The sequence below is a fragment of the Malaclemys terrapin genome, chromosome 1, assembly GCF_027887155.1.
Source record: "Malaclemys terrapin pileata isolate rMalTer1 chromosome 1, rMalTer1.hap1, whole genome shotgun sequence".
Classification (NCBI taxonomy): domain Eukaryota; kingdom Metazoa; phylum Chordata; order Testudines; family Emydidae; genus Malaclemys; species Malaclemys terrapin.
This window is the reverse complement of record NC_071505.1, coordinates 125069339-125096355: the sequence shown is the minus strand read 5'-3', so window position 1 is coordinate 125096355 and position 27017 is coordinate 125069339. Positions and strand designations below refer to the sequence as shown.

Below are 27017 nucleotides of genomic sequence, written 5' to 3'. Positions count from 1 at the left end.
AGTTGCCATTAGCTGACACACACACAGATGGTGTCACCATCCTTATCTATAGGGGGAAAGATTTCTGGTACTGGAGGGCTCTTTAACCTAGCAGGAAAAGGCATAACAAGATCCAGAGGTTGGAAGCTGACTGGAGACAAATTCAGACAAGGAATAAGATGCAGTATTTTAACAGTGATAGTAATTAACCATTGGAACAACTTACCTTAGGATGTGGTGGACTCCATCACTTGATGTCTTTAAACAAACACTTGATTTCTGTTTGAAAAAAATGCTTTAGCTCAAACAGATGTTATGGGTTTGATGCAGCTTCATTCTCATTTCTCTTCTTAATGAATGAACGGTACTGGGTGAGGTTCTATGGCCTGCGTTATTCTGGAAGTCAGAGTTGATGATCTTAATAGTCCCTTTTAGCCTTAAAATGTATGTGTCTGTCATATACTCTCCAGCAGTCATTCCAGAGTCATACAGATGCCATATCACTGGACCTTTCCCTACATACAGAGGCAGAATTCTAGGGCCAAGTTCTAGGAGGAGTTTTGGTACTGTTGTGATAATTGGTTTATAACTTTTTCCTGTTTACGAATTTACCATGGAATTTACCAGGTCAACTTGTTTTCAATAAAGAATGTTATAAATAAGTGCAAGAGAACCAGACAAAGAAACTGGATTAGATTCATCAGTATGAATAGGATTGTCTAAATAATCCAAGGACTCTTGAAATTATGCTTTTTAAAAACAGATGCTGTAAAGCTGGAAGTTAATGAACTCAAATTGGTGTGTCAGATATTAGACCTAACTGGTGCACAAAATAATGAGGGGATGGGCTACTCCACCCACCATTCCCTGTGTAGATCCTTAAAGAAAGAGACTTTTGACGGGGGTGGGAAACAGAGAAGAACAGACGAAAGAGAAAAACAGACGGAGGCTACTGGAACGAACTTCACCTTCAGGGCTGCCATCCCCTCCATTTCCTGGGACCCCAGGCTTTCTTTGTCCTTATCCTCGGAGTTGTCCTGACCAGATCAGGCCAGAAAGAGACATCCAAATGACATTACCACTCTACCCAGCTCCAGCTAAATCCCAAACTCCACCTGGGATGAAATTAGATCAGATTTTAACAGCAGCATCAGCAACAGCTTCAGCCCATCTAACCAAGGGATCTGCCAAATAGAAATATTCTGTGCCTCATCTTGTTCCTGTTGAAGTCAGTGGGAATCTTGCCATTGGCATCAGTATGAATAGGATTGTCCCTTTTATGGGAAATGCCCTTTTCAGGGGCTGTTTGGCTTCCCAGTGAATCGGTGCTTTTAAATGTTTAAAATGAACCCCTGGTATACTGAAGGAAGGCAACATAACTGACTTCTTGTGTTCCCAAAGGTACCAGGCCCGTTTCCTACAGTGTCAGTCACTTTAGTTGGCATTCAGTTGAAAGAAATCTGTCAATGTGAGACTTTCCTACTTCAGCAGGAAAAGGGTTAAAGCTGCTGCTTTTTCAATATTTCTGCCTGAATAAAATCTAGTAGAAAAAGTTTCTTTCACATTGCCAAGACCTTTAGACATCACATGCGTGATTAAAAAAAAAAAAAAGGTTGTGGCATCTAATTGTTCATTCATGATGGTGTGAATGCAAATCTTTGTTGCCATGAACCCTCTCTTGCTTGATTATGTCTTGTTGACATGCTCTTTGCCAGGATACAGCTTGTCTGGATCACTATGATCCATCTCCTTCCTCGCTGTAAAAATCTTTGTTTATAAGGTTATGCCCAAGCTTCTTAACTCAATGTGAGAAAGCATGAGAACGTCAACCTTTCTCATAACTGAAATCCTTCAGGCCATGTGTCATTCTTGCATTACATTGTACTGCTTTCCTAGATAGGTGAGCCAATATTCTAGGTTGCACCAAAAAGTACATGTGTATCTCACATGCACTTCTTAGATATTTAAAGGATCGTGATCTTTATGTACCCTGATTGGATCATTCCTTATCACTTGTTTTGCATTTTGCCTTTAAATTAAATGTAACTTATAAATAGAGACTCCAATCTCATTCATTTAGACCAATAATAAAATTACTATGTTAAGTTCAAACTAAAAATCTGACAAATTGTCAGAATGAGGAAGAAAGAACATAAGAAGGAAGGATGGTCTTCTAGTTAAGGCACTGGACTGGGAATGAGGAAATGTGAGTTCAATTATTGGCTCTGCCACAAATTTCCTAGGACTGATTTCCCAGTTTAATGCCTAGCTGAGAATCTGTGCATACACATGACTTGCATGTCCCACTTAATCTCTCTGTGCATCAGTTCTTCATCCATAAGGTAATGGTGTTGTAAAGATAAGTAATTAATGTTTATGAGATGCTCAGGTTGAAGTAATAGTGGCCATCTAAATACCTAGATAAGTAGAACATGATGGAATTTCTGAGACACCATTTTATTTAATCCTGTTTGTGGAGTTCAGAACTCTCAGAATAGCACATCTCAGATATTCTCATATCATATGTGCTTGCAGTATTTAGGAACATAGAACTGGGAGGAATCTCCTGGGCCATCAAGTCAAGTTCCTTGCTATCAGAGGCAACCCCATCATAGAAATGTAGGGCTGGAAGGGACCTCAAGAGGTCATCAAGTCCAGCCCCCTGCTCTGAGGCAGAACCACGTAAACCTAGACCACTGATGTTTGTCCACTCTCTTAAGAACCTCCACCGATGGGAATTCCACAACCTCCCTTAAAAGCTTATTTCAGGGCTTAATTACCTTATAGTTCCTAATATGTAAATGAAATCTTACTTTTTGTCTGAGCGTCAGTGGACATTGAACAATTGACCAACATCTTCTTTATAACAGCACTTAATGTATTTGCAGACTTTCAGGTCCCCCCTCAGTCATCTTTTCTCAAGATTCATAGATTCATAGATTCATAGATTATAGGACTGGAAGGGACCTCGAGAGGTCATCGAGTCCAGTCCCCTGCCCGCATGGCAGGACCAAATACTGTCTAGACCATCCCTGATAGACATTTATCTAACCTACTCTTAAATATCTCCAGAGATGGAGATTCCACAACCTCCCTAGGCAATTTGTTCCAGTGTTTAACCACCCTGACAGTTAGGAACTTTTTCCTAATGTCCAACCTAGACCTCCCTTGCTGCAGTTTAAACCCATTGTTTCTGGTTCTATCCTTAGAGGCTAAGGTGAACAAGTTCTCTCCCTCCTCCTTATGACACCCTATTAGATACCTGAAAACTGCTATCATGTCCCCTCTCAGTCTTCTCTTTTCCAAACTAAACAAACCCAGTTCTTTCAGCCTTCCTTCATAGGTCATGTTCTCAAGACCTTTAATCATTCTTGTTGCTCTTCTTTGGACCCTTTCCAATTTCTCCACATCTTTTTTAAAATGCGGCGCCCAGAACTGGACACAGTACTCCAGCTGAGGCCTAACCAGAGCAGAGTAGAGCGGAAGAAGGACTTCTCGTGTCTTGCTCACAACACACCTGTTAATGCATCCCAGAATCATGTTTGCTTTTTTTGCAACAGCATCACACTGTTGACTCATATTTAGCTTGTGGTCCACTATAACCCCTAGATCCCTTTCTGCCGTACTCCTTCCTAGACAGTCTTTTCCCATTCTGTATGTGTGAAATTGATTTTTCCTTCCTAAGTGGAGCACTTTGCAAATGTCCAGGTTTTTTTAACCTTTCCTCATAGGTCAGGTTTTCTAAACCTAGTATCATTTTTGTTGCTCTCCTCTGGATTCTCTCCAGTTTTTGTCCATGTCTTTCCCAAAGTGTGGTGCTCAGAATTGGACACAGTACTGCAGCAGAGACCTCCTGAGTGCCGAGTAGAGCCGGACAATTACCTCCTGTCTCTGACATACAACACTACTGTTAATACACCTCCAGAAGGATATTAGCCTTTTTGCAGCTGCATCGTATTGCTGACTCCTGTTCCATTTGTGATGGAACTATAACCCCCAGATCCTTTTCAGCAATACTACCAGCTAGCCAGTTATTGCCCACTTTGTAGTTGTGCATTTGATTTTTCCTCCTAAGTGAATATAGTCATCCTGTACTCCTGTTCATCAAATAATCGTGTTCATAAATTTATGAAGCTGCATCTGAAAACCAGTTAGGTTGGTTGTCCCTGCTATAAATGTGGCATAACATAGTGAGTTAAACATACAATGGCAGCCTTACTTTTGAATCTTATTTTTCTTTTTTGACTCAGATTCTTGAAGTTGTTTAAATGCAACTTCTTTGTACTGAATTTGTTTACACAGTCATTTAAAAAAAATCTAGAAAAATTGTTAAGGGGAAGAAGCTTCCTCTCTGTCCCACACATACACACAGCCTCCCATTGATACTTATCCCTTAGCCTAAATTTGGTTTAGTTCTGAAAACTGATGCTGATGCTGGGTTAGAAAATTATAGAGCTACTTTTAGAGCTTTGGGTAGAGTTATTTTTATAAAAATGTTAATACTTTCAGCCCCCTTCTCCACTTGCTCATCCCAGTGTAAACTAAGGGTAACGCCATTAAAGTTCATGGAGTTACTCCCATTGAAATGAATGGAGAATGAGGTACAATGACTGTACAAACTGAAGCAGCAGGAGTTTCTTCCAACATTTTGGCCCAGAAATGCTCCAGGCTGGAGGTGTGCCAGACAAATCTGCAGTTCAGAGGCATGTGGGAGCTGCAGAAGCATAAGTCGCAGCAGATGACTAAGCATAAGATCTAAGGTGGTGGTCTTTCCTCTACTGTCTGTCTCCCATGGGAGTAGGTACCTTGTCTCCCATTTATGCCAGCAGAGTGAGTGGGCTGGACACTTGTGTCCCAATGCAAAGCTCCCCACTGGTTTAATCTATCTTGTCATGGAGTTAGTTATTCATGAAAACAGCATAATTGCTATTCTGATTTTGGGATCAGTATGCACATCATTCTACAGTGGGCAGAACAAGCCCACTTTTGTTAAGATCACACACCTTTTTTCAGCATGCATTTCATAAGCCCATATGAAACATGCAAGTATAGCTCTCCATGGTTGTAGATCAGCTATGTGCATATGTGTTGACAGAGCACAGGTTAAACAGTCTTTTTAGACTGTGTGTGCTAAGATTTTTTTTACTTTTGCATGGGTGCCACTGTGAACTTCATTATATTCAGACCTTTCATAACACAACCACTCTCTCTCCCCTTATCCTCTAATTAAGAAATCTTTTAAAGCAAATTTTATTTTAAAAGAAAGTGCATCTGAACTGAGAATGTATGTGCCACGTTTCCTCCCCACAGTGTGAACTAGGATGACCAAGTAATAAAAGTTTCTTCTGTTAGGCTTCATTATAGAAATGCGGATAAAGCCTTAACTGCAGCAATGCTGACGGATACTCCTGTAGTAATAAATAAACTGTGTTCACCATAAAAATATAGGAGCTTCACTTGCTTTCTAGCAACCTGTAAATGGAAACTTTCTCCCTTATGGATTTAACCTCTGCTAAACTCAGCACTCCAGGTCTTCTAGCATTTTGCCTATCTATACATTAGATAAACGCTTCTGCTTCACATTGTACCCAATTCTTTCTGAAAGTTCTGATTCAGAAAATATCCCATCATGGCACTATTTTCCTGCAATAATTATAACCAGTTGAAAAGATATTGTCAACAAACCTGTTTATAGGTTATAATTCCCTTTCCCCCTAAAGTCTGCATTCCTTGAAAACAACTTTTCTTTCAGTGCCTTTTTTCTCCCTTCGCAGTTGGCCATCACTTCTTGTTTTTATTGAGTTGGCTTTTTGATGCCTCTGGCAGTTTTTATTTATTTCCTTGTTTGGGCAGCAGTATTTCTGATGATATCAGCACACCTCTCAGAATAGTGTTTGTTATTTAACTATTGTTACAAAGCCACTGACATTGAGGGCTTGATCCAAAACTCATTGACATGAATGGAAAGACTCCCATTGACATCAATAGGCTTTGGATCAGGCCCGGATGTAGAAACTACTGTTTTGTGTAGATTCAAAAAGAAGACAGGTCCTTTGTCTTGGGACAAGGGCAATCAAGAAATGTAGGTTATATTTCCAGCTCTATCATTGACAATACGTATAATCTCATTATTGACACACCTTAGCAAAATGCTGCTGTAAATCATTCTGAAAAGAATTTAGCCCAAAATAGAAAGCTTCCTGGCTGAAGAGCAAGTGGGTTTAGACCTAAAAGAGGTACGGTGGAGAAATTATTATATTTGCATGAGCTGTGCAAGAAAATACTGGATAATAATGGGATGGTGAGCCATGTTTTTGTGGATGCCAAACATCACATAGAGATCCAAGAGAGAATTGGACTTATGACTACTACTCTAACGACGCACGGCCACATTTGGAGAAGCAAAGGTGTTACCTTGAAGTATAAAATAAAATTGTTGCAATCTCTTGTCTTCGTCATCTTCCTATATGCTTGTGAGTCATGGACATTAAGGAAACAGGACGTTAGGAGAATTTCTGCCTTCAAATTGAAATGCTACAGTCGATTGTTGTGTGCTAACTGTACCTCACACAGGACCAACGTGGAAATAATTGCCTGAATTTATAGCATAGACGTAGTGATGCCTGAAATCATCAAGACAATCAGATGAAGAAAACTTGAGTTGCAGGATGTGTGAGTCAGATGAGCTGAAGAAGATTGCCAAAGTGTTGCAGAGACTGCTGCCAGAGGCAGGGGGTGCCCTCAGAGAGTATGGCTGACTGGGAGGGTTGTGGTATGCTGTACTACTCAGGGTTGTGTGTAGACCACCAAACAAAGAAGAAGATTGCTGGCCAATAATGCTCATGAGTTGTGTTTACTGTTCATTGTGATGTACCCACATGGTGCTTTGTATTATGAAAGAATGTATCACTGAGTTGCTGTGTGACCTTGAGCAAATCACTTCGCAGTGTCTCAGTTTCCACATATGTAATATTGGGAGACTGATATTTACACAACTTTTGTGAAGTGTTTGGGGGGAGGGACACTTCTGATGAAAATTGCTGTACAGTCACTCCCTGGGTTACGCAAAGATGACTTTCGCAAATCCGGACTCACGGAAAAAATTCCATAAGTTCCATAAGCTTTTTTTTTTTTTGCGTAATTGTCGGGTATACATTCCCGACTTAGCAAAATTCGACTTACGCAAGACGTTCTGGAATGAAACGCTTGCGTAAGTTGGGGAGAGTCTGTATAAGTGAAAAATATTATTAGTAATAAAAACTTATTTTAATAATCAAGGGATGGATTTTTCTTTTAAATGGATGTTGAGAATTCAGAAGACATTCTCTAATAGGCTATAAACATTTTAAGACCAGTAAAATTTTAAATCTGAATTACTTGATGGAGACCCTATAATCCTCTAAGGGTAGAAACGGTAATTTACTTTGTGTCCAGACAGTTTTCAGCCTGTCTACCAAGGCTGCAAGTTGTTATGGGTTTTGCTGTGGACAACTGTCTGCCGGAAAGTGGACGTTATTTACACAGGCCGCTGAAGACTCAGCAGATGACAGTAAGTATTGATTTCTGCAAACTTTGACTGGATTCGAATTGGTGGCCTAGAGATGAAAGGTGTCCATCACCTTTTACTAGACTCCCTGGGCCAAGATCCATAGACCTGTGGAATTATTTTTTTGATCCCTTATTTTATCTTTTCACAGTAGCTCCATCACAGTAGATTATGAAACTGGTTAGTCTGTATATATTTTCTCCCAAGAAGGCCATTGCCATTAGACTTTCCTTTTCGAGTTATTTTTAAGAACTGTGAGTTACTTTAGCTCTTAAAGTGAGGGACTAACAATAGTGGCTAGCGACAGGAATAAAATGAGCCAGTTTTGTGCAAGCACTCCCACTTTTTGTTTCTAATGCACTCCCTTTCCTTTCCTATGACCCCAGTCAAAGATGTCATTTGATCATATTCTCTTAGTTGTACCAAATGATGTGGTAGCTTTGTAATTTAGATAGTTGAGGCCAAACTCATTCCTAGTGTTAGTGTTGTGCCCAGGATGATTTTGGACCACAGAAACTAGATAGAGACTCATTTTTTTCATTTATGGCCTGACCTGGTGTTTGAACTCAGGTCTCTAGAGGTGAAAGGTTAGTGTGCTGACCCACAGCATCCCCTTCTTCCCAGCATTATGTTTCTTCATAGCAGAAGGAAATGTGTCCCCTTTTACAGGAAAAGCTATGGCAGGGATGGAAATGTGCAAAAAGTAGGCATAGCGAGTCACCAGTCCATTGTTCATAGACCATCATTTTATTTTATTTTTTTGCAGCTGTTCTGCAGAATACCTTTTTTCAATAGTAAACCAGTGTGGCAAGATAGTGTACCAGGCAGTGTGTTTGAGTGACAGTATGAGGTAGGGTTTGTAATAAGGGTGGTTATGATTTCATGCCCTCCACAGCACACAATGGAAATATATGGCTCAGAAATATATTATTCTCATCTTCAGAGATTCCTATAAACATACCACAGTTATGAAAAAGTTTGCTAAAGTGTCTCTTATTTTCTCCTCTCTTTTCTTTTGTGCCCTTGAATCTTCTCTCTGCATATCCACGGATCTATGTCTCTTTATCTAAGGTTCATAGGTTTATATGGCCCTCACCAGTGTAATATCTAAGTGCCTCACAAGAACAATCAACAAACAACTCTTTTTCTCTTCTCTGCTTGCAGTAGAAGCTTAAAAGCTAGTTTAGATACACACAAACCTTAACTAGCTTCTAGGCTTTTCCAGATCATTTCCATTTTATCTGTGAATTGTATAATTTTTCTCCTTGTTGCCATCTTTATTTGTAAAGATAAATGCAAAGTTACTGCATAGTGTCCTTGCTTTCTCCTTATCCTTTGTGTTTATTTCCCTATTGTTGTTTTGAAGTGGGCCAGTATTTTCTTTCTCAGTCTCTCTTCTACATTCCACTTTTTTTTACATTATTTACTGCTGTTGACATGCTCTGCATTAGTTACTGCTCATTACTCTTTTTGGCCCCGTAACAACGCTTTTCAAGTGCTTTCATTTCGTTTTAGAATCTACACTATTTTCCAATAGCCAGCTCCTTTGTTGCTTTGTAATGTACTTTTCCAACATCGATACTGTTCCTTACCTTTATTTTGCTTTAAATACATCCACTTTCATTAGCATTTCATATAAATTGGAATGAAAATACATTATCCCCTTTGTTTCTTAAATATATCTTACTTTTCCAACATTTGTTAATTTATTTTGAGAATTAACTCATTCTGATCAGTTGATTGTACTCTCTCCTTCCTCTTAACTCTCATTTAATAAAATATTCTGTGCACATCCTGCTGTATCTGTGATCAATTAATCTTCTAAGTCTAATCAAGTGGTATTATTATTATTTGTGATTTGTAGACTAAAAAAATGTTCAGCTGCTAGAATATCAAGTTTGGCTTGCTCATTGTCACTCTTTCTCTTCTCAACCCCCCTCCTCCCCAATCAATTTTTCTGAGTCTCCTTTCTCAACTGTCCATTTCCATGGTATCAAATTAAAACAAAACAAAAACCCTAACTTTATTTTATGTGCTTGGGGCAGAGAAAGAGGAGTGTCATCTAGTGGTATGAACACAGGACTGAGAACCAGGAACTCCTGAGTTTTGTAGACCTGACTTTCTATCAAATTTTCAAAAGTAGCCCCTGATTTTGATTGTCCTTGATTTTTTGATAATCCAACTTTGAAACAGCTTGGGCCTGATTTTTAGATGTGCTGGGCATCCATATCTCCTGTTGTCTTCTCTGAGAATAGGATTGGGCTCACTTTTATTGCACAGCCTCCAGGTCTGTTGTATCCTTTCTTCAAACTTAGTCACTAGGTCAAATAAGCAGAGCAATTGTCTTTTGCACTATCTAAAATTTTCCAGTGTTCATCATGTATAGCCCCAGATCAAACGCATTGCAGCAATCCAGTGAGAAGATGACTAATGTAAGGAAGAAAGATGAGGGATTATTTGATGATTAAGGCCCTGGCCTGGGATTAAGGAGGTGTGGATTCAATTCCCAGCTCTGCCACTGACTCTGTTTAGACTTGGGAAAGTCTCTGTGTGTCAGTTCCTCATTTGGTAACTGGAGATAATAGCACTTTCCTACCTAACTGGTGTTATTAGAATAAATACATTAAAGTCTGTGATATGTTCAGAACCTACAATGATAGGTGCCACAGAGATATCTAAACAAATGTCTCTGTCAACCTCTGTATCCCAGAGGAAAGCTCATAATTAGGGCCCTACCAAATGGTCCATATTGGTCAATTTCACAGTCATAGGAATTTTAAAATAATAAATGTCATGGTTTTGGCTATTTAAATCTGAATAGTGTTGTAATTGTAGGGGCCCTGACCCAAAAAGGAGTTGTGGGGGGCTTCAAAGGTTATTGTAGGGGCTTCAGAGCTGGGCATCTGGAGAGCGGCAGCTGCTGACCAGGAACCCAGCTCTGAAGGCAGAGCCACCGTCAGCAGCAGCGCAGAAGTAAGGGTAGCAGTACTGCAACACCCCCTACTATCCTTACTTCTGCACTGCTGCTGATGGCTGCACTGCCTTCAGAGCTGAGCAGCTGGAGAGCAGTGGCTGCTGGCTGGGAGCCCAGCTCTGAAGGCAGAGCCGCCGCCAGCAGCAGCACAGAAGTAAGGATGTCATGGTATGGTATTACCACCCTTACTTCTGCATTACTGCTGGCGGGACGCCGCCTTCAGAGCTGGGTGCTCGGCCAACAGCTGCTGCTCTCTGGCTACCCACCTCTGAAGGCAGCGCAGAAGTAAGGGTGGTAATACTGCATCCCCTCTTAAAAAAAAAAACCCTGTAACTCCCTTTTGGGTCAGGACCCCCAATTTGAGAAATGCTGGTCTTCCCCAGGAAATCTATATAGTACAGTGTAAAAACACACAAAAGATCAGATTTCACGGGGGGAGACCAGATTTCACGGTCCATGATGCATTTTTCATGGCCGTGAATTTGGTAGGGCCCTACTCATAATCTCCTTGCTAGGTCTAGATGGAGAAAAAGCTCAGGAGCAGTCCTGTATTCTACTTCCTGATGCAGATCTGGGGTCTCTGCTGGTGACTAAGGGGTTCTTTGTGGTGGTTGTCTCTGTGCTGCTGGGTAGCCCTTCTTATTTACTCCTGCCAAGGGCTTCCATAACCACCCAGGGCTAGGGTTGCCAACTTTCTGATGCAGAAAACCAAACACCCTTGCCCTTCGCCTCCTCAGAGGCTCCGGCTCACTCCATTCCCACCCGCCCCACCCTCGCTCACTTGCACATTTTCACCGGACTGGGGCAGAGGGTTGGGGTGCGGGAGAGGGTGAGGGCTCTGGGTTAGGGGTGTGGGCTCTGGGGTGGGGTCAGGGATGAGGGGTTTTGGGTGAAGGAAGGGGATCCGGACTGGGGCTGAGGGATTTGGAGTGTGGGAGGGGGTTCGGGGCTGGGGCAGAAGGTTGGAGTGCGGGGTGTAGACTCTGGGAGGGAGTTTGGGTGTGGGAGGGGGCTTGGGGTGCGAGCTCTGGGCAGCGCTTATGTCAAGCGGCTCCTGTGAAGAGGCAACATGTCCCTCCGGCTCCTAGGTTGCAGGGGCAGCTGGGGGCTTTGCGCACTGCCACCGTCTGCAGGCGCCACCCCTGCAGCCCAGGGTGGGGGCAGCGTTTAGAGTCCCTGTGTCCACCCCTGCACCTAGGAGCCGGAGGGACATGCCGACCGCTTCCGGGAGCTGCCCAGAGGCTGCCGGCCCTGCTGGCTGTGCTGACTGGAGCCACCAAGGTCCTTTTTCGACCAGGTGTTCCGGTCGAAAACTGGACGCATAGCAACACTATCCGGAGCCTTCCTTCCATGGTAGAAGATGCATCATAAATTATTGTAATGTAGTGTAACCTTGGTTTGGGGGAAAATCTGTCAGATTTACCACTCCACCCCCTTTCTTCGTCCCATGATGGTGGGTCCCTGGGGAGCCAGCACAGATGAGCTTTCATGTGGAAGGAAGGAGGTGCACCCATCCCCCCATTCTCTGTGTTCTCTGGCCAGATCTGCACTCTCAGAATCAGAAAAAAACATGGGGCTGTAATCTCTGATCCTTATCTCCACAAAAGTATCTCAGATTTCCTCTGCTTTATGATATTAAATAAGATTATCAAGAGAGATTAGAGAAACAGCAAGATAATACCATACCGTTGGATTGCCAGTCATAATCCAGATGGCCGAGACAAAGTCATGTGACCTAAACTAGGTTTTAATAATAAAGAAATAACACTTGACAAACAATAGCTAATTAATCCTCACAATACCTCTGTAAGGTCGTAGCAAATTATTATCCCCATTTTACAGATTGGGAAATTGAGGTAGAGAGGTAAAGTGACTTGCCCAAGGTCGCAGAAGAATCTACTGTTAGAGATGGGGGTAGAAGGACCTGATTCCAGTTCTGATCTCTGAAGAGAGCTCTCTCTAAGTTTTGCAGCAGGATCTATGGCTCAGGCGCTTTTCTGCACGGAGATCCTCTCAGCACAAGCTGGGTGGAATTCCTGGATTATCATGGTGCATCTGCCCTATTTCCAGTTACCGCTACAGTGGCTTCTGCTGCTCTGAATTGTGACAGCGGGCAGTGATTCCTGAGGTCACTGATTTAGGTGCCTGCTTGTGGATTTAGGAGCCTAACTTTAGGTACCCAGTTTGAACTAAAGTGTTTTTGTTCGGGTCTCCCAACCCCCACCCCCCCTTGTTTTCATCAAAGCCATACTTTGGAGAGTTGGGAAGTGGTTTGTAATGCTGATTGGAGCAGTATCATGACTAAAATGCAAATATGCCTGAAGTTAGAAACGGTCATTGTTTCACCCTAACGTATTATAACCATAAATGCTGGAGCTCTTGGAATAAAATGTGCCTGTAGGAGTCCTGGGGAACTGTCTATATGTGTTTTGGGGGGTTGGGAATGAGGCAGGTTTCTGTTTTCTTTGCAACTTATCCAGTATTTCTGATGGGAATAGTTCACAACTAAAGCTATGCCTTCCTTTGGGGGAAACACAACCATTTAACTTCTCTCTTCTTTATATATATACCAAGGAACTGATGTTTTGATCCCCTGGGAGGCCAATATCTGTTCACTACATTTGTTCATTTCAGGAAGATTCTGTAGTAGCTGAAAAGAGAGTTTGCTTGGTTTATTGTGTTGTCAAACCTTTATGCTATGGCAATGAAGATATGCATTCACAAATTCAATTTTGAGGGGGGAGGAAGGGATCAGAGAAGGATGATCAGGTCTTAGGGGGAAAAGAGATTCAATAGATAGCATATCTGAAATTAGATTTTAGAAATTATTGTTTATTTTTTAAAAAGTCTGAAGGTCTTGGGGGAAGTGGATCAGTTGGGAGCATATTTAAAATTAGATTTCATAAATTACTGTAATTTATTATTATTTTTAAATCACATGCAGCAACATCCCTGTTTACCCTGCTTGATAATAGAGGATAGAGCATTTGTAAGTAAAACGCACAAGCCTGTGAGCTCATATCTTGGGTTGGAAACATGAGGATGCAAACTTTAATGAAATTCAGACATTAAAATACTCAGCGAGGCAAAGGCTGCATTTCTACAGAAACAAAGGGAGTTAGGATATCAAGAAATGTGGGCTTTGATGCCATTTAGAAAGGCTTGGGATTCCGTGATTTATCTAAAAGCCATGAGATGCACCTCTTAAAAAATGCAAATATCTGCATTGCATCTTATAGCTGTAATGAACAAGTCTTTCACACAATAGAAACATTCAGCTAGTTCTGGGGCACTTACTGTGGCTCCATATGCTGTGCTGCATGCTTGTGCCCTTTAATCACGATGCCTTTTGTTTTTTCAAAACATAAATGAGAAGCACATGAATGTTTAAATGGTGTACACTCCAGTTTTGTTTTGTTTAAAAAAACATGATTAAATAAGCCAAATAAATGCAATCCTCACGAACGCTGGGGCATGGTAAATCATGGAAAGCTATGAAGCAGGCAACAGCAAAAGTATGTAAATCTCCTGAGCTGCTAATCACATGTAGGACTACAGCTTTAGGTTACCAGAGGACCCATGTTACCCAGTGGGGAGCAATTTAAAACACCACAGGGTCTGTTGAGGGAGAATGCCTGTATTCACGGCAGATGTATATTAATGAGATCAAGCTAAAGTTTGCTTTTCTGTAAATTAGGGCTTAAAAGAAGGAAATATTTTAAAGCATTTCATAGATTTGCACACTAGATATAGCATGTCTCACTGGTCTTCACTATGGGCCTGATCCAACCACTGAAGTCAACTGAAAGTTGGTTATTAGCATCAGTGGGCTTTAGATCAGGCCTTATCTTAATATTTTCACTGTAGTAAAGAGTTTTTGCTGGGATTAAGGGAAAGAAGAGTGATCTGTTCATCAAATAAAATCCAAATCAGTCCATCACCCTCAATGAAGTTTTTTAGCATAGGCTTTAAATACATTGTGAGTGTAGATATATTATATTTTGGTTAGTCTGGATTGCAAGTTACAAAAGGTCTGTTTCTGAGAGCAAAAAATAGGTAATTAATAGGACTAAGAGACAAAATGCCAGCTTGTAGATTTGTTTCCCCTGCAGAAATAGGCGCCCCTGTTAGATTGCTCTTTCTTGATCTGATGTAACAAGAACAGAGAGTCAGCTGTGAATCAAGCGCCTTGTTCTCATTTCCTTGATCATTGACATGGTTTGAGAGAGAGAAAGGAGGAGAGATTATTTGTGAGGTTATTAAAAAAAAAAAATCCAGCTGCCCCTCCTCCTCCCCTCTAAAATGCAGAGATTCTTCTAGAACGTTCCATAATATGAGTTTGACGTTTCTCATTAAATATCATCCTCATCCCCCTACTCCTCATTTGTTAAAAAGTGCTTTTTACAAGTCACTAAGCAGATAATTCGAAGCTTTGATGAGTGGATTGCCAGTTAGCAATACAGTGGGAAGTACATTTTTATTTTATTTTTTACCCAGCAGGCTGTGTAATGGTTATAGAAATTAAAGGATAATTACATTTAAGTGAATTTATGCTTTTACAATCCCACTGTTACTGTTATTAGAATATTTACCACTATTGAAAATTCTCTCTTCACGTAGATCTGCTAATTCTTCATTACCATCCTGTGCTGGAAACTAGCCATTTTGAGAGTTTGTCATATCAGATTGACATAAGGGGTAGTTTTTCTGGTGATTTTAATTATTACCCATTACAGTGCCTTTGCACTTAGGTTTCATTTGCGACAGCATTAGGTTAATTTATTTAAAGTTTACATTAGAAATTATCATTAATGACTTATTTTTCATTATTGATGTTTTCATTGGGTTTCACACAGATTAGGTGCTACATAGTCTACATTTAAAAAAAAACTCCGAGAAATGTCTTTCTCATTGAGAGATTAAAAGTAAATTTCATAGTGTATGACATTTAGTTTCTGTACATGGCAATATACTTCTGCAATATATAAAAACTGCTGATGTGTAAAAGTGCTTGGTAATACTTATAAAACAGACTTTTATTCCTAATGAAGAGCTTTACTGGAGAGTATCTTAACACAGATCAGAGCTAGTCAGAGCATAGAGAGCCATTATATCTAAATACAAAGGCTCATTCATTATTTGTTCGGTGTTTGTTGTCTCTCTTAATTAAAGACATGCTGGAAAAAAAGGTTTTACAACCTCTTTAGTTTAAGAAGACTCAGAAATAGTGAGCCATTTTAATTAATCGATTATTTTTGTGGGGGGAGTCCCTTCTCCTCTACTCCAGGCAGCATTTGTCATCCTTTGGTAGGAATAACTAATTTCCTTCTAAATCTCCAATCTGGAATCACATAGAGTGGCTTCCATTCCCTCCCCCATCCCCAAACTCTTCTGGTGTTCTGTGTTTGGGGAAGGGAGGGGAGGAAGGTTATATGTTTCTGACCTGCTTTACTGCTTTTCATCTGAAAGTAAATTAATGCACACACTAGATTCCCCTCTACTGTGCTGATTGGATCCTTGTGCCGATTAAATATTTCACACTGATAGAGGGATGCTGAAAGCACTCAGCTTGTAATATGGTATGTACATCAGTGGTACAATAACTGACTTTCAGGTTAACGTCAAACAAAACCCCAGTTTGCTACAGTTTTGATTAGAATGGGTTTTTGCTTTGAATATAAATCCTTGTGCCCTGCTGCAGCGATGGCTAATTAGCAGAGATCTGAGAAAAAATGAATGGATTCTTATTTTTAATGACAGGCAGGCAGTAAGTTGTCAAAAAAAAGGGGAGGGGGAGAAAACAACACACAAAAGAAGCCAGAAGCCTTTTTTTTTTTTTTTTTAGTAGCTACTATACTTTGTGCCTCAACACACAAACCTTCCTTCCTTTGTACCTTCCTGATCTGTTTTCTCCAAAGGGCAGTTCTTGTTTGACCAAGGATCTGTCATCACTCTAAACGTCTATTCATGCTTTCCATACCCTATGACAGTTCTGTCAGGATGTTTTTTGATCTATATTCAAGTTCTCATCAGATTTTTCTTTTTCCTGCTGATGAATACTAGAAGCCACGACACAATTCCAAGCAGCAGTGAAGTCACTTCTGCTTTCCTAAGTATCTATCTCTTTCTCTCTCTATCCATAGTTCTTTCTGCCTCATATTTATCTCCCTTATGCTCTTCAGTCTCTATCATGGCACACTTGAGAGGGCTGCGATTGGCTCTTGCTTTGTGGATCAGCAAGCAGAAAGAGTGTTAACTCCTCAGTGGCGATGTGCTGGAGTGGGCTCCCTGGAGCCACTTGGTAAAATTGCAACACCAAATTAAAGGGAAGGTTGGATGATCTCCTGCCTCTGATGGAGTTCACCCCCACTCTCTGGATGCTGTTAAATCATCCCTCCTAGTGATGACCTATCCTTGAGGTTCATTAAAAATATTTCTGTAGTGCAATTTTCCCCACTTTGGAATGAACCAGATTGCACCAAAATGGCAGGTTGTTTAAAAAATAAAACGGGAAGGAGACGCTGTCCCAGACTCACCTACAAATGCCATTGCCCCAGTTCAAATGATAGAGATTGGACATAGTGATCTATTATCAATAAACTGTTGTTCAGGAACAGAGTGTAAAATGTTCCCATCAAAGTTATGGATATGACAGAGCATTTTTAATAATGGGAAACCAAACTGATTCTTCAGTTCCTCACCCTTCCACTCTGTGAGCACAGCAGCCGTGGTATTTGGGGTTGTCCACAAGCAAAGAGGATGTTTTTATGGGAGCCCTTTGTTGAAATACTGGTAGCACATCATCGATCCCACCTAAGGCCCTAGTCCTGCAAATACTTGCATAGATATATACATCTCTTCATGGGAGTAGCCCTATTCACTTCTCTAGGGCTACTTCTTTGCGTAAAGTTATATAGGATCATAAGTGTTTGGAGAATCAAGGCCCAAATGAATAAGGGTCATTGCTCACAGCTGGGTAACAAAAATGGCAACTAGAAACACATTGAAAAGCATATGAAAATTCATACTGTTACCAAAACCACAAATCTTGAAACATCCCATATATTTTGGTTATTGCCAAAATAAGAATTGTGGTCTGTCACTGTTAGAATATTAAAGAGTCAATTGTTCAACTGAGTTTTATTGTAAGAACTGAGTAAATTAACAGAGGTCAAGACCCTCCTCTCTGAGGGAATCTCTATTCAGCTATCTCACATGCAGTGCCTTAGGTTTGTGACAAATGTTAAATTATTAATTGGTAGGCCTTTGCTTTGGTTTTATAATAGGTTACCATTCTTCTGAGAGCTTGACAAACTCCCATACAGAACATTTTTCCTTCTAGGCCATCTCAGGAAAATAATAGATGTTGCTCTGGAAACAACTGCAATTCTTCATAGCGAAAGTGCATTATCAGACAATATCATTCTGGAAGGATTACTGGAACAAAGTCTATGTCTAAGGCAGAAGTGGTTACGATATAGACAACAATAGGCAGTGAATTCTAAGTCCCCTTTAAACAGGTCACATATCTTAGTTTGGAAACATGAAGGTTTGTTGGCAGGCTTGTATCAGTTTAAAGTCACTGCTACAGGGGAAGATAATCAGTAGCAGAGTATAAAATTGTTTTAGAATGTGATCATTCTTATTTAACAATCTACATAGGACATGTGTGGATTACTATTGATATACAAGACACATCAGACCTTGTAAGGTTACCAAAAAATGATGTAAACTGCGGAAGAGTAGAAGTGGAGAAACGGAAACCTTAACTTACAGTGAATGGCAATATCAGCTCCCCAATGTGGGTGTCGGTGCATGTATGTTCCAGCATCTGTACTGAGACAGAATAGCTATTTGCTTTTTGCCTGTGGCTTCTGAAAGCAGCATTCTTCAAATCCATCTCTCTCCCCTATTCCCTTTTCTTTAATATGAAACTCAGCAATCTGTTTAATAATTATACAAGGTAGCATCTGAGTAGCTGGTAGGAGCCTCACTTATTCCAAATGTCCTGGAATGAGAGTAAAACCATTGCATCCCTGTTTCCCCCACATCCTACAAACCTTTATGAGCACAAACCTCTGTGGAACACACTGTTTTTTGCATTTAAAAATAAACATAAAGGGTATTGATACATTTGGGGAAAAAATATAAGCACTGCTTTGTACAGTTGAAATCTAAGAAGAGGAATCTGCCATGTAGAATATAAAAAATCATAAACAAGCAGCAGCTTTCCAGCACACTGAAGTGCGTTTGCATGTGACTGGCATACATATCTCAAACTCCAGTTTGCCTGTGGCATCCTGCAGTGAAAATGAAAGTTGTGCTGCTATTGAAAAGGCGCTGCTTCAAAATTGGTGTATTGTGAGGACTGATATGCTGTAGATGAGAAGCAGTGTGCTGCTTTCCAGCATTTAGAACCAATATTTTTTTTTTGGCTCCCCTATTATGACAGCACATGTTTTTGACTGTTATGCCCAAAGCATGCTTAGATTCTTATTATTCATCATTCCAAAAGTGTCAGAGAATATGTTATGCTGACTGATTCCCAAAATGCAGATTCTGTCTCTTTTAGAAACAAGAATATTCTTTTAATTAATTTGGCAGAAATATAATACAGCAGATGTAGGTTTTGTTGGGGATTTTTTTAACCTGTCATACTACGCTCTATTGTTTCTGCCAAGATGCCTTTATCAGCACTTCCTGGGGCATAACATTAAAAAAAGTTCTTTAAAAAAGAAAAACCATATCGTTTCTATTCTCTTACCAAAAGAATCTGACTAAGTGAGATGTTTTGGTGTGGTTAGTAGATGCATTTTCATGGAACAATTCAATCAGACACAAATGAAAAAAGTCACCTCTTCCAAACAGGTGAGTTTAGCTTTCTGAAACTAATCTTCACTTCTACCACTCAGATACGTTTCCACATCTAGCTTCTAAAAGTCATGCCTTTTTAAACAAATAATTTCAATATGTACATCATAAGAAGAATTGTTTTGTCCACTCAGTAGAAGTTTTTGGAATAAGTTGGTTGGTTATTTCAGGTTTATGATAGTGGCAACATTCTTCCCTGCATTTACCTTTTTTAAGGATAAAAGTAAAAACTTATCCTTAAAGGGGAATACAAATATCCCTTTAACAAGGAAAAATACAGAGGGGTCAACCATAAAAACCACTTAATGTTTGCTTTGAGTTAAAATTTAAAACAAGCAACAAAACTCATCATGTTTCAGCTATTTCTGGTGCATACATACAAATAGGCATTTTCATCAATTTATTATGAAAATAGGGTCACAAAGAAACTATTATTAATATGTCTCTCAGTGGGATGTGTGGATCATATTAGTGTGAGTAAAGAAACAGCTAAAAAAATTTAATTGTACACAATTTCTGCTTTGTATTTTCTCTATTTTTCCCCTTTACAGCAAGTTGAAAAGCAATTATTGGGTATTAAACTGTGTAAGGAAAGTATCCTTCCTGCTTCTTAACTTGCTTTTGTTTCCACTGTTGTTCCAAATACTGCATATCTTCAGTTTTGCTTGTTCTGTTGAATTGAGTTAGAGAAAATTTAAAGTATTTTGGTACCTTTTTAAATGCTATATGAGGAAAACAATGAATGTCCTTACGCTTATAGTGAAACTGTGTGTAACAGTACAGTATTTGTACATTTCTGTGATGTGAAGTTTCCCATCCTGGCAATCTAAATATTGGGAACTTCTTAGGATAGACATTAAAATCCAGTTATAAAATATGACAAAAGTAAAATATAGATGCATGGGACGTATTCTGCTCTCACTTACACTACTGGAAATCCTGGCCCCATTAAAGTAAATGGCACACAGATACAGAGGCAGCTGTGGATTGAATTCAATTCAACCTCTATTTATTTCTAAGTAACAGATTTATACTGTTGTAACTGAGAGCAGAATTTTGCCGATGGTCTCCATTATGAGCTTTTAATGATATATTACATATGATATAAAATGAAACAATATTACTGCAAAGCTGAAATCTTACTCAGAAAACTGTATCTTACTCTGAATATGAGTGATACATAATACAAGGAGATGTTTAATACAGCTAAAATGAGATAAAGATAAAAACAGGTTTGACACAAGTCTCTTGTATCCAGTACTTTGGCAACTATAAAGGCCTGAGTATGTCAGCATAACATGGAATAGTAGAAGAAAACCTGATCCAAAATAAAATAGCGATTTATAAGTTCTCAGTAATACTAATACCTTTTCACAAATGTGACATTTTTATATGCCTTAAATAGTAACAGGTTTTCTGGCTTTCACTAGAATGCCTGACCCCAATAGCTTGAAAAATAATGCTGGTTATTAAAAAAAAATCTTAAAGAAAATGTAAATTTAAAAAAATGAAGTGATAACACTTGGAAAAGTAAAATCTGAAGAATTGGGAAACTAAAAAGTGTAGGGTGATACTGGAAGCTATAATGTGGTTTGCAGTCTAATGAAAGATGACAGTTTGAAAAGACTGGCTAGCCCGCTCTGAAATCCTTTTATCAATTATTATTTATCACTTGTAGTGATGTAACCCCTAGTCACGAACCTTGTGTTTGGTGCTGTCGAACCACACAACCAAAACCCCTTCAGAAAGTGATTCAGGGGGAATTAAGCAACTCCCTCCCCTCCTCCCCCAAACGAACAAACCTACCCCTAAAAATCCACTTTAACAGGTAAAGAAATTGGTCAGACAAATAAAAAGCTACACTAAGCCAGTGCGCTGTTAACAGCAACCTGGTGAGGGTGGAGAAAATGATACTAAAGATCTGGCCAGCTCTCCTTCATCCTTTAAGAAATGCTAGCGATGGTACTCGCTGGCTCTGGGTCTCTGTTCTCTCCTGGTACATAGCCCGGCTCTGGGAGCATGAGGTAGCCCAGAGGCAGAGGGCACATGCAGCCAGGCTTTCGCTGGGGCGCCCCCGGCTGGAGCAGGCGGCGGTGGCAGGCAGGGCTGCTCCGGGTCAGGGCTCCGTAGGGAGGGGGCAGTGCCGCCTCTGGGCTGCTGCTGGAGCGCTTGGCAGAGCCGGGCTGGCTGCAGATGTTGCATGCGCTCGCGGCGGTGCCAGGGCACCCCTCGGCTCCTCTCCGCCCCGTGCCGGGCGGGGGCCGAGGGGCAGGGGATTGTGCCGCTGCGGGGTCAAGGCCGGTGGTGACGCTCGCGCTTTTCTCTCTCCTTCTCCCTGTGGCAGAAGCTGGCGGTGCGGAGCTGCCCCGCGGCGGTGCTGGTGGGAAGCGGGGGCAGCGGAAACACCAAGCCCGGCGGCGGGGTCCCTGCGCTTCTCAAAGCGTCCGGCGGCGGCAGCCAGAGCCAGAGCCTGGCCATCTCCGTCCTGCCGGCCAAGGCTCCCATCGCGATGGTGACCGCGCACATCAACGGGGGGCTGGGCTGCAGCGCGGCCGGCGTGGAGCCCCCGCAGAGCGCCCCCATCAACCTGCAGACCACGGCCAAGCTGGTGACCGCCCGGAGAGCGCCCGAGCTCGGCTCCCGCTCCCAGGTAGGAGTCGCAGGCGGCCCCCGCTGCGCCGCGCTCTGCCAGCTGCGGGCTCAGCCGGCTGCCTCCGCCGAGTCCGCGGGGCGGGGCGCGGGGCCAGGGGAGGGGCTGCAGCCACACTGGGGGCTCTGACTGGGGGGACGAGAGGAGGGGGCGGTCGCGTAATCCTGCTGGCTGGGGAGGGCAGGGGTGATGCTGCAGGAGCTGTGTGACGTTGGAAGGGTGCCCTGAAATGGGGAGTGCTGCTGCTGGAGAGAGTAGGGCTTGTCTGACACAGTGTGGGTAATGGGAGGAGATGAGGGAGCATAGCAGGGCGCTGCGGCAGCTGGTCTGGTTGGTCTGAAGTGCAGAGAGAGGGGCTGTCTGACTGGTCTGAGATGAGAAGCAGGGAGGATAACACCTGACCTCTCCTTACCCATTACAATCCCAGAAATGGCTACTCTTAGAGTCTCTTGCCAGAGTGAGAGAAGAATAAAATGTGAACTAGAGGATATATCCTTCAAGAGTCAAACTATAATTGAAGGCATGTGTAAAACAAAAGCGATGTTGGGAAGTCTCAAACTCTCTGAAGTCTATGGGCTGTAGAGCATCACCCCAAATGCTGTGGAGAGAATGTCCATCACTTAGCATATTGAAACACAACAAACCTTGTTTAGTTAACTCATTAACAAGTGGCAGAGCATGTCAGTCCACCTTGGGAACTAAATCCTTCCCTTGTTTATTCTGGTACAACATCATTGACTTTAATAGTGTTAACAGGCTCTGGCAGCTCCCTGCTATCTTCCCACTGCCAGAGCCCTTCCCTGTTGCCGGAGCCTTTCATTTCACCAGGGAAAGGTTCCAGCAGCAAGGAGTCAGCAGATCCCTTCACTGCTATAAGTAGCAGTGTAGATGTGAGAGGCACTGTTTGGTTGTGTAGAGAGACTGCAGGGTCAGGTGTGTAGGGCACTCTACTTGCCTAAACTGTGTCTCACCGTCTACAACTGCTATTTATACCCATGCTAGCAGGGTATAAACACTCTACACACTGCCATAAATGTAGACGTAGCCTTTGAGTAGTGGGCTTGTGAACTGGTCACCTCTGGCAGGAGCTTGGGTTCTTAGAAGGGAAGAATCTTTCCTGATAGGACTTGTAGCTGCTGCAATAACCCCAGGGCTGCCTGCATCCCCTTTCAAAGGGAAGATTGGCCCTGCCCATTTTCCATACCAAATCCCATTGTGTTTCCCTGTTCAGAGCAGCCCCATGGATCTCAGTTCTGTGTTGACAGGGAGTGTTCACCTGCTCTCTGATCTTCTAAACCAGTATTTGTTCCATAGTTCTATATTTTTCTCCCTAGAACAATTTCATTTTAAGCTGAGGTTTGCTGTAACCAGAATAGCAATGGGAACATTGCCCTACATTTGGGACTTGCATTTGCTTCACTCTGTTTGAGTTCTTGCAAAATGGCCTTCACTGTACAAAGTTTCTTACAACTTTAGTTTTATGATTCTGCATTTCTGATTGTGTCAAAAATGTACAGTGCAATAGCAAGGCCATGTAGCACTCAGGAGATACACTGAATACTGTAGTGTTTACAATCCTTTGAATAAAATATAGTTGACAGGCATGAATAAGACCAGTTACAAATATTAAGAATGAATATATAAAAATGTAAATTACCTTTGGACCTTGGTTAGTGTGAATGATTGCCACTTCTCTAACAGAATTAAATTGTTCTACAATTCTTTTTTTCTCCAGTCAAGAAAAACCTATAAAAAAGTCTATTCTTGTTTTACATGCAGAAATTTTGAGTCTGTTCCAGAATAGGAATTTCAGATCAATAGCAATAACACACACCTTAGTTACCAATGGTAGAGCCTCACTTGAGGGTGTCACTATTGGCAGAGTAACCAATGGCTACTTCCTTTTTTTTAATGACTCTTGAAAAGCAGATTTTCTTTTGAAATGTATAAAGATTGTGAGCTGGGGTATAATGACAGCCTTCTGCTGTTTGGGTTAGGGAAGCAAGCTGATAGGAGTAAATGAGATTACTGGCACAGTGCAGTTTTTCCCTCTGTGTCTGCAAAGTGCAGGAAAGGGCAAGGGCATGAAATGTAATGGTCTGAGTTTCTGAACATTGGTTTCTGCTGGAAAGCATTTAAGGGGATCAGCGTGCGTGCATGGTCATCTCAAATGGTATCTAAAAGGGATGAAATGCTAAATGAAACTCAGCAGAAAAAAATGGGGCATAAAACGATAAGGGGACCCCTTTCAACCTAGACATACAACTTTTAAATAGGATTAAATATAAGTACGTTCATTATAGCATGTCCATTTGCACTGCCATGTGTCAGCACTTCCATCATAGGCTGTGGTTTTCCAATATATTTTAAAGTGATTTAGAGACATTATTGATTGTCAGGGAAATGAAATATACTTAAAAACAGTCTAGATAAATATGTGCACAATCACCTTTAAAGAATTCTTTAGACTAGAAATTTAGCATACAATTTATTCCAAAGTAATGGGGGAGGGGGAGCATATAAGTATCATAAATTTTAGAGAAAGCCCCCCAATTTGTTCATTTTTATTTCTGTTTCCTAGTCTTGCCTCCACTTTCGGATTGAGAGCAGGGTCTGGGCTTTGCTGATCAGGTTTGAGGCACAGTAGATAGAAAGCTGATAGTGTCCCATCTGTTGTGGTGGAACACTGCATCAAATAACAGAAAATTCCTCCTCTGCCACCTCCTCTAAACAGCCAAGTTTTAGGCCAGAGGGGATCACAACAGCTAATGTGGGAGAAGCATAAAAACTGTTGGCTGATGGGAGAACAGGAGGAGCAGACAGCTCTTGGGGTCGCAAGCGCTGCAAGTGGAGGGAGGGAAAAATACAATTGGACAAATCACCCAGCCACTTCTTAAGAACCACTGAGAGAGGTGGGGGAAAAGATCTTCTGAGTAGCCCTGTCATTAAATTTGCTGCCAGAATTAGCTCTTGCCCTGGCAATATAGGCTGTATGCTCCCCATGCACCTATTGTAACTCCCAAGGGTAGCGAGAATTAGAGAAGTTGGCTGCAGGAACGTTCAGCCACTGTCCTAAGGAGCTGGCTCTTCACAGCAGTCCCAGCCTAAGGCTGCCCACCACTCTGCACAATGCTTGGGGAACATCCCAGCAAGACAATAGATCTCATCCCTCCACACAGTATTAGTGTCTACAAACACAGTTGCTGACACACTGTCATGGCTGATTCCCCACTCTGGCATTTCGAGTGCAGAAGGTGGGGGCCCGCAAAGATTCTAAAAATTACAAGTAATACTGGCCACTCCAGGCTTGTATTAAACTCCCAAGGTTACAGCTTCTCTCTGACCTTAGATGAGTAGATGCTGACACCACCCAAGTGCAAAAACCCTTTTGAGAACCCAGGAAGGCACACTTGGGAATTCCTTCCTGTGCGGTACCCTCAAGCCCTTTCACGCGCCCCCCTTCCTTCCCCCCGGAAAAGCTGAGAAAGATAACAAAAGAAACCAGCTGTTGCCACCAGCTAATTAAACAACATGTGCACAAAGCTCTTAAGACACAAAACTCCAGTCCTGTTCTTAAAAAAAAAAGGTAAATTTTATTTGAAAAAAAAAAACATCTGAAAACTCAGGCTATTGCTAGATTTAAAAAGAGCAAATACAAAAATTAAGAATAAAGAACAGCTTTCATGAGGTCCAGCTTAAAAGTTACAAGCAAAACAAAAACACCTGGGGTTAGCACAGAGGAGTCCACAAGCCATAAAGAAATAAAAGAGATAAACCTAATCGCGTCTTCCTAGACATTTCCCGATCTACTTATATATCTGGGGTTTCAAATGAGTAGTTTCTAGGTATGATCTGATGATTTTTCATACCTGGCCCAAGCTCCTACAGCATAGTTCCAGCCCTGTCTCTGCTCTCCGGGAGAATAACACAGACAGACAAGGGAAAGTTTTTTCCCCAATTTAAAGAAGTTCTAGGCTTCCTATTGGCTCTTTTGGTTAGATGCCCACTCACTTCCTTTTACCTATGGCCCTTTTAACCCTTTACAGTTAAAGCAAGTAGAGAACAGCTACTAACAGGGATTTTATAGCTAACTGGCTGGCTGGGTGTCCATAAAAGGGAGCTACTCCCTCCCCCTTCATTTCTCTCTCTCTCTTAAGTGGGGAGGGATAGCTCAGTGGTTTGAGCATTGGCCTGCTAAACCCAGGGTTGTGAGTTCAGTCCTTGAGGGGGCCACTTGGGGATCTGGGGCAAAATCAGTACTTGGTCCTGCTAGTGAAGGCAGGGGGCTGGACTTGATGACCTTTCAAGGTCCCTTCCAGTTCTAGGAGATGGGATATCTCTCTCTCTCTCACACACACACACACACACACTTCACCAAGTAAGTTCATGGCAATCTTCACAATGTAGATCTACCAGGCATCTTAGTCCTGACCCTGCAAGATCTCCTTCTGTTCCACTCTGAGTTTTTTTTCTTCAGCAGAATCTGTCAATCATGTTAAAGTCATATAGCACGGATCATTGTTCATAGCTTAATTAAATGAGACCATCAAATTGTCAGATGTTTCTAAGGGCTAAATTTGAACTCCGTTTTCCAGAGGTGAAAATCTGATACACTAACACACTGCGTCACCTGACTTTGTCTTAACTTTGAATTTTCATGCTTTTCTCACTAGTTTTTTGTACGACCTTAGGTCATATCGTATTCTTGTTTGGGGTTTAGATAGGCATACCACTGTCTAGTTTGTTCAGAAAAATGGGGCTTGTGTTTGTGTAGGTGGATGTTCATACACACTTTATAGGTGTGAGTTTATGGCATCTATTTGAAAATTTGGCCCCCAAACTTGAAGAACTTAGTTCTGCATGTGCAAGCCATTTGCTATGTGTGGGCTAACTTTTAGAATAATTTATTCAGCAATATGAAGTAATTTTTAAAATGATTATTATTTCTTAAGTCAGCTTTAATACTGGTCAAATGCTGTTAGGTATATTGTTTGATG

General features: G+C 41.4%; 1 protein-coding gene across 6 annotated transcripts in view; it reads left to right on the top strand.

Moving 5' to 3' along the window:
* The window catches only part of PHF21B (PHD finger protein 21B), a 219981-nt gene that overhangs the window by 116474 nt on the left and 76490 nt on the right, over nucleotides 1-27017 (top strand). For 3 of the 6 annotated variants that reach the window (XR_008445957.1, XM_054038116.1, XM_054038110.1), the window contains one exon: nucleotides 21715-22020. The exons of 2 other annotated variants lie outside the window; for them this stretch is intronic. Coding sequence is in view for 3 of the 4 variants with exons in the window: in XM_054038116.1 (XP_053894091.1) it covers nucleotides 21715-22020 (306 nt within the window). In the remaining variant the exon portion in view is untranslated. Of the gene's footprint in view, nucleotides 1-7508; nucleotides 7529-21714; nucleotides 22021-27017 lie in introns of those variants that run through there. One more of the 6 variants, XM_054038125.1, reaches the window with a different exon arrangement.